This window comes from Ctenocephalides felis, unplaced genomic scaffold (genome assembly GCF_003426905.1).
Source record: "Ctenocephalides felis isolate EL2017-DRISC unplaced genomic scaffold, ASM342690v1 CF-g0.4_SCAFFOLD_01886, whole genome shotgun sequence".
Lineage (NCBI taxonomy): Eukaryota > Metazoa > Arthropoda > Insecta > Siphonaptera > Pulicidae > Ctenocephalides > Ctenocephalides felis.
This window is the reverse complement of record NW_020538040.1, coordinates 27,940,751-27,948,399: the sequence shown is the minus strand read 5'-3', so window position 1 is coordinate 27,948,399 and position 7,649 is coordinate 27,940,751. Positions and strand designations below refer to the sequence as shown.

General features: G+C 33.9%; 1 protein-coding gene across 1 annotated transcript; it reads left to right on the top strand.

Annotated features, from left to right (window-relative positions):
* The first annotated feature begins 5,061 nt into the window (after positions 1-5,061).
* On the top strand, positions 5,062-7,364 carry LOC113376823. The gene is made up of 2 exons (XM_026616886.1): positions 5,062-5,392; positions 5,918-7,364. The coding sequence occupies exon 2, from the start codon at positions 5,919-5,921 to the stop codon at positions 6,681-6,683; it is 765 nt and encodes a 254-aa protein (XP_026472671.1). The 5' UTR covers positions 5,062-5,392; position 5,918; the 3' UTR covers positions 6,684-7,364.
* The last annotated feature ends 285 nt before the right edge of the window (positions 7,365-7,649 follow it).

Below are 7,649 nucleotides of genomic sequence, written 5' to 3'. Positions count from 1 at the left end.
ATTAAATTCAAAGATATCAGTCTTATTGATTAATTAGATTATTTTAGATTTTGGAAACTTCATGTAGTTTGCGTTGAGGCAAAAATTTATTAATGCCTATATTTTTTAAGTTTTTATTTTTGAAATCATAAAAATATTGAAATACGGTTGAAAAGTAATCTGCTGAAACACGGAAAATTCCATCGCTCATATAATCGAAGATTTTAATGACGGATCTAACTGACTGTTAGCAATATGCCGTGACAGTGTCGATAATAGGATCGAATATCAAGGGAGTTGTTCCATGTGGCATTGCAATGCTGCAATATGCTTTGCGTGCGCGGAAACATTCACGGAAAAATAAAGGATGACCATATTTCTTAGCGGTATGTAGTTACTAGAACTACTTGCTTGTATTGTCAATAGGGTCTTGTTCCATGTTTATTTTATTTATTTCAATACATTTTTTACTGGTTCTCTCGGTGAATATTTTGAAAGAGTTCCGTAATGAAAAACAATGAAGTTTTCATATAACCATGAAAACTATGATTCAATGTCGTATATAATATGATATAATACATTGTTCAAAATACATTGTCCCAACCAACAATTACATTATGTTTGTGTCCGCATTTTTTTTCGTTCACGTTTTCGAATGCACGGATCAACCGGTTTGAATGGTTTAAAAAACATTCGATTCTTATTGATAGAAGATGTGCTGATTAGTTTTTGGTAAAGGCAGGTCTAGCCGTTACAGAGATAAGGAGTAAAGAGTGCATAAAATAAAAATCGAGTTTTTGAGAGAACAAAGCATCCGATTTGAATGATCTAAAAAACATTCAATTTGTAATGATGGGTGAAGTGGTGATTAGTTTTTGGCAAAGGCAGGTCAAGCTATTTTGAAGATACCGAGCAAACAAAAAATGGCAGTTTTTGAGAGTAATAAGCATCCGATTTAAAGAATTCAAAAAACTTTCTGCTTGTTAATCAGAGATTAACCCTGGAACGGTATCTGACGCCTCCGAGGCGTACATGCAGATTTTTGTACTTTTGTTAGGTACTTATGTTACAGAAACTTTGAAAAAATAAAAGGACTATTTGTTACTAAACTAGAGTTTTATATTTTCTGAAAAATTTGATGATATCACAAAGTATGCAATGACAAAAGTCGGATGAAATATCACTTGTTAGGCACAAATCCATTCTAGATCTTAAGAGTCCTATAAGCTGCTGTGCTAATTTGACTTAATTCTTTTTGGTTCTACAGATGGCATCGCAGTTGTCTTGTCTCTTTGTGATTATTATTACAATGTCTGTAATTGGACGAATATTTATTTATGCCGCAATGCTGGATCCGGGTTATTTTCACTTGTAAACATATTGCTATATATTTTTTCTAGTGAAAAAAATGTTGGCAAATACTTTGAGAATAGTTAAGTAGTAATAATTGGATTAGACAACTCTATTGGGTTGCCATCCATTCAAAAATCTGTATACTAAAGTCAAAACATTTACTGAATATCCTAAGTGTGACAGATTGTAATTAAAAATGTTAAAAAATGAAATGCAAGTCAAGTGAAATTGTTATTGTTGCTTTATACAAGTTAGAACTTCTGATTCAGGTCCAGTCTTTTTAGTCACTTACTTCTGAGCGAGACCGTTATTGGTAATAATAAATAGTAGTCTGCCCGAAGACAGGTCCATGGTATGAGAGCAGCACAAAATCAATGAATTTCTTTCCCTCCCTTGTTTATTATTTCCATTACAGTTTTATTACTCTCAATTAATGACCATTAATAACTTTATGTTTGTTTTTATGAATTTTCCCATGATTCCTGGTCCTGCGCTTCGGCTTTCACTTTTCTGTATTTTATCTTCTCGCGTAAGTCATCAACCATCTGCATTTTTCTTCTTCCCAATCCTTTCAGTCTTTCTATTTTGCCTTCTACGTTGTTGATATCTAATCATATTATTACATAAATTATCAATAATTGATTGAAATCAATAGTAAAAATCTATTAGATTCCTGAAATTATTACATTTAATGTCACAATTAATTAATTAGACACAAATAAAGGTTGACTTCCCATCCCAGTAAATAATAGAAAAATCCTTTGTCTGTTAATTTACGAAAGAGACTAAAAAAAGTACATCTGCTTGAATGAAAGTTTTCTTTTTTTTTCTCTTACGTAAGAAACCATTACTCAATTGTATTTTGATACATGGTCACTGATCCAGGTTGTTCCCACGAAGTCTTGGCCAATTCAATATTTGCGATTGTCTGGACTTTGGTATTGCTTTACATTAATTCAATTAGAATATATAACAATCAATTTTTTTAATATTATTTTTGAACTGCAACCAGAATATGAGTCCTTTAAGCTGTTTTGCTGATTTGACCTAATACTATACTTAATACTAGTCGCTTCTACAGATGGCAACCCAAACAGTTGTCCCATTCCTGTATAATAAAATATTATTACAATTTCTGCAATAGGGTGAAACAGGGCTATTTTTACATGGAAACATATTGCCAATCATACTTGCAATTAAAAATCTTTGTCACTACTGCTGGACAATAGGCTGCTTAAAGTAGGATCGAACCAACAAAATCAATACAATTATTTTAATTACAATACTAACTTTCAAAAACAAAATATTGACAATTTCAAACATACCAAACTTTAAACGACCAAAAACATATTTGTTACGGAATTATTCATATTCTTTATTCAAAAGATCCATCAGATATGCATTTTGAATCATGGATTTAATAAGCATTATTTCCATCCCTGGTTTCCATGAAAGCAATCAATTTTTTATGTGAAAATGAGAGAAAGATACCGGCTGTATTGCCAAATAAATTTGTATTTATATTCTGAACACATGTATATCTGCCTGGAATATTGCCTCGATGTAAATTCTCAATTGTACGAATATCTGTTATACTTTTTGTGAAATTGACGGGAATTTGTTAGGGCGGTCATTATTCACAACGTGCGAGTTAATTATTTAATATTTGACGTTGGGCTGAATATTATTATTCTTTTAGATGATCATGAAATTATTTTACAAATGCAGTACGATAAATTCGCGAACTACAAAAAATTTAACCAACATTGGTGCACGGTTGTAAATATTGAACTAGTCATATTATAAATAATAATGTATAATATATATATATATATATATATATATATAACTACATATAATTAATATTTTTGCTTTAGTTAATATACTTCGATTATATTCGATCATTGGAACGTGTGACAATGAAAAAATTTAACGTTCTTGCTCGTACTTGTTTTAAAATTCCAAAATTTGTTATCCAAATTACTGAAGTCTATGCATTCCTTCTCTAATGAAGCCGGGTGATCAAAATATTTTAATATACTAAATATTTGTTTTAATTAAAACAAGTAATAAATTTTAATTTCATAATTAATGTTTCATTTATATACAATTTATATCTAAACCAATATTTGCAAACAACTGTTATGATAATATTTCAAACTAACACCAAATGTTGATTTCATGTAAATCTAAAATATAGATATAACACCGAATATTATTTACCGAAAATTATTTATGCGAAAATGTGTCTCACTGAAATGCACGTAAGAAATCTATAGGAACACACATATATCTAGTAGTGCATGGTATCGTGCCTTAAATTAAATTGCTGGAATTTCCCGCATCGAAAATTAAATCCTTTAAAAAAGCTTTAATATTTTTTGAAAATTTAAAAAAAAAATAGATTCTGAGAATTTTAAAATTTTTGAAACTTTTATTTTTATATTTCATTTTTTTTTAAATTTAGATTTTTTCTAGTAGCTTTTAAATAAGAGACGGAATCATGAATCGCGTTGCAGTTTAAACGTTTAATTATTGTAAATCTTGGTACGGCACCCATGGAAATGTAAATAAAATGTGTACTTATTATACTATAAAATATTTGTTAATTTGAAGTAAATATGTCTAATGATCATTTTTGACCGCCAAATGTTATACTTTTTAAACTTTTTTATTGGATATCCGAAACCACTGGACTTGTCACTCCAATAATGTAAAATCAGTTCATTTCGTCAATGCAAGTAAACGTTTTTAATTCTTGAAATCGGACACTCCGTTTTTTCAAAAACTGAATTTTCCATTTTTGACATTTTCTGCCCCGTATCTTGAAAACGGCTGGACCTGGAAACTAACCAGCAGGTTTCCTTATCAATAGGAATCGAACGCTTTTTGAATCATTCAAATCGGTTGATATGTGTCTTAAAATCGTTGACTAAAAATTGTATCCGCACATACATCGAACGCATTTTGAATCATTCCAATCGGTTGATATGTGTCTGTGTTGATCTTAAAATCGTCCACTAAAAATTGTATCCGCACATACATACACACAGAATCGTTTTTTGTAATGTGTGCCAGAATGTTCAGTAGGTTTTGAAACGTGAATATATATAAAAAAATCATTTTTGATTTTTTTGCGATTACTATAACTTACCCTGCGGGAAGTTATGTGCATTCTTATTACTATTATTCTAAGGTTGCATAAATAATCTGCAATTCCGGTTGCATCAAAAAGGATAACAAGCGCAAAACAGTTGAATTTTCGAACCCGGTTAAGTTCAAATGCGAATGATCAATACAGTACGCCGCCTGCGCGCGCAACGGTTTGCAAAAGATCTCTCTCCTCGATTTGTGGCGTGCTGGAAAAATGAGTGGAAAGTCGAAGAAATTCGATCAACTCTTCCTAATTAATAATACTTAATATTATTGTTTTTTAAATATATCAAATTTATAATGCTGCATGTTCTATAGATTAATTTTAGATTACCATTTCCAGTGAAATTAGTTTATTTTACCACATAGTTATTAACAATATTTAACACATTAGACCACCATTAATTGTTGTTCGTTTTGCGAGCCTTGATAGATGATTTGGTATCGAATGCGCTTTCCTAAATGCAGACCGTTTGAATGATGACACTGCAGTAACTTCGACACGTCATAGCGTTACATCACTATTCGTAAAATATAGAACTGGGGGCAGCTACATCGCGCAAAAACGAAGTAAATTGTATCAGTCAGTACAGTGCAATGACAGCTACAGTGTGTGCGGTTTCGCCGGAGAGCGTTCATCAGATAGTTAACATTTTCAATAACCGCAACTAAGAACGTGCCATTAATTTAAACCTGTGCCAGTGCCCGCGCGCATTTCAATCAGTGCATGCTTGAAAACACGTAGCCGGTGCTTCCGCAGAGTGCAAGTGCTCTGATAAAACGATGCCAATTTGGAATATAGCGCGGTGAAATTTTCTGTTCAACAAAAATCAACCGGACCAATCGACTGTGTCCTGATCACGATCAGGACCGCTTCGATCGTTGGTTAAAAAAATTACTCAGCCAGGTAAGTCGATGAACCCGACACACCCGCTAGGTCCCCCCGTGCGTTGTAAGATAAATAACAAAAAAAAAACGCGGTCTACATAAAATTTACACACACACACACTCAAATTTTGTAGTAGTTAGTTAAATGCGTGTGCGCGATTGCATGCCCTGTTAAATACATGTCATGGCTAGCGTCCTGTTGCGGGGTCGCCATATTTGTTTACAAACACGAGCTGATTCGTTTTTCTGCAGGATAATTGTGGTGATAACTTAATTAGTTCACTTTTGAATTAAACAAGAATTTTGGAACTGCTCTGTTCTTGTTTTACTATACTAGCAGTAAAGTTTAGTTTTGTAGTTCGAAAACTGTTCATTAAATTTTTATTCTGCAACATCTATGATCGCATTGCAGTATCGTAAACATTAGATCCAACCAACTGTTGAATGCATGAAGTGCGGGGTCCCGGCGGGTGCGCACGGTGATATATTAGGAAGAGAAGAAATCAACAAGAACCGAAAGAGTGTGTGTGTAATTTGTTCGCAGGATGCATGCCATGGGCGTACATTCGGCTTTGGCCATCAAGCGGCAGCGCAAACGACGAGATGAGCAAAGGCGAGCCAGGGACCGACGCTTCAGCGTGCAGTCCACCGAAAGTGGCTTCACGTCTCCAAGCCACTCGCCCCTGGCCAGCGCCGAGCGCCTCGAGGCCCGCAGAGGCCGCGGTAGAAGCTCCGAGTCGCCAGGGGTATCCAGTATTGGAATGCTACACATCGGAGTCGTGTTCTTAGTCTTGGGAATCTTTCTTCTTGGAGCTGGAATTCTGCCAGAAGATATCACGGAGTGGAACGATCCTTCTGCATGGGGGCACGGTTGGTGGAATGAATTAGTGTGCACTGGTCTGTTCGCCGTTGTACTCGGAGTGTTTTTGATTATTCTCAATAAGTTCTTATCGAGACGAGAAGAAGAAGATTTGGAAGATTATGTCCAGCGTCAACTGACGCGTTCGAGATCAGGTCATAGACTAGAAAGAGATGTGGAAACCGGGGTATTGACAACCAGACATGCTAGAAGAGCCCAAAATGCTCTGAAGGACCTGAATAGTAGCGCAGCTGATCTTTCTGGCGCCGACTTGACCCCGGTGGGCCCCACAAGTCCACGCTTGGATCCACAACCACTTGTACTTGAACAAATTTTGGAGGAAACAACACCAGATTCCAGAAGCTTTGTCACTTCGAATCTGAGTCCCGTGTCGCCTTCGGATACTAAGCTACTGCTCAAAAACGGATATCCTGCCGGCTTGTCGGTTTAAGAAACGGATCAGCTCGATGTTTTGTCGATTTGGTGTTATTAAAATGCACGCTCTCATTTATATTAAGATATTTATCAAACATATATAATCGTGCTGTGCGCAAATTTATATCTGTAATACTCAATATGTATCAATTGATAAGTGAACTTATAATGCAAATTCAGAATGTTATTTGAGCATAATACACAAACAGCGTCTGAACGAACTCTTTACTCGTGTATTGATAATTTCATAATTCATCGTTCGAAGGCTTCGGATTTTTTTTTAAATCATAACCAATCGCAATTTCGAATGATCCGATATTACAGTAGTTGTGTAATATGATGCAAATAACATTTTGAATTCGCCTATTTTCTAAACATATACAAGTGGTCTCTAGCGCTACTTCATCACTTTTTAATATAACTACCTAAATATATAGTATATGTGATGCATAAATTTAAACGTAATATTGATGCAAATATGTAAGGTTTTAACGCACGATCTTCTCGCATATAAACTTCACTCGCGTGTTGCTGTGAAGAAAAATCGTCCAACATTTTCGTTGGACGAGACTCTTGTGTGATCTTAAACGCTAAGGCTGAATATTCTAGTATTTAATTTGTGATTTCTGTGTTTTAAGTTTGCTGAACTAGTAGCACATTCCATATATCTATAATCATCATCGCTTAAGAATTTCCTCTAAACATAGGTATATCTTAGTACAATGCTAATCTATTCTAGACTATTTTCTTAGATTGGAGGATATTATAGCAGTAATAGTAACGTTAATTATTATAAATCTATCGATTTATTCAAGCAATTTAAGTAGTGATAATTATTTATTAGATAATTCGAGTTTAAATAATTTTTTTTACATTGTTCTCGAAAAGTGTAATATGCTCTTGCGTTTTTAAAGCATAGTTTTCAAACTTTAAACTATTGAATAATATTTTGCGTAGTAAATTGGAGATAAGGGAACATATT

Excerpts from the sequence above, each read along its gene's own strand:
- LOC113376823 (XM_026616886.1), top strand. The coding sequence starts at position 5,919 with ATGCATGCCATGGGCGTACATTCGGCTTTGGCCATCAAGCGGCAGCGC.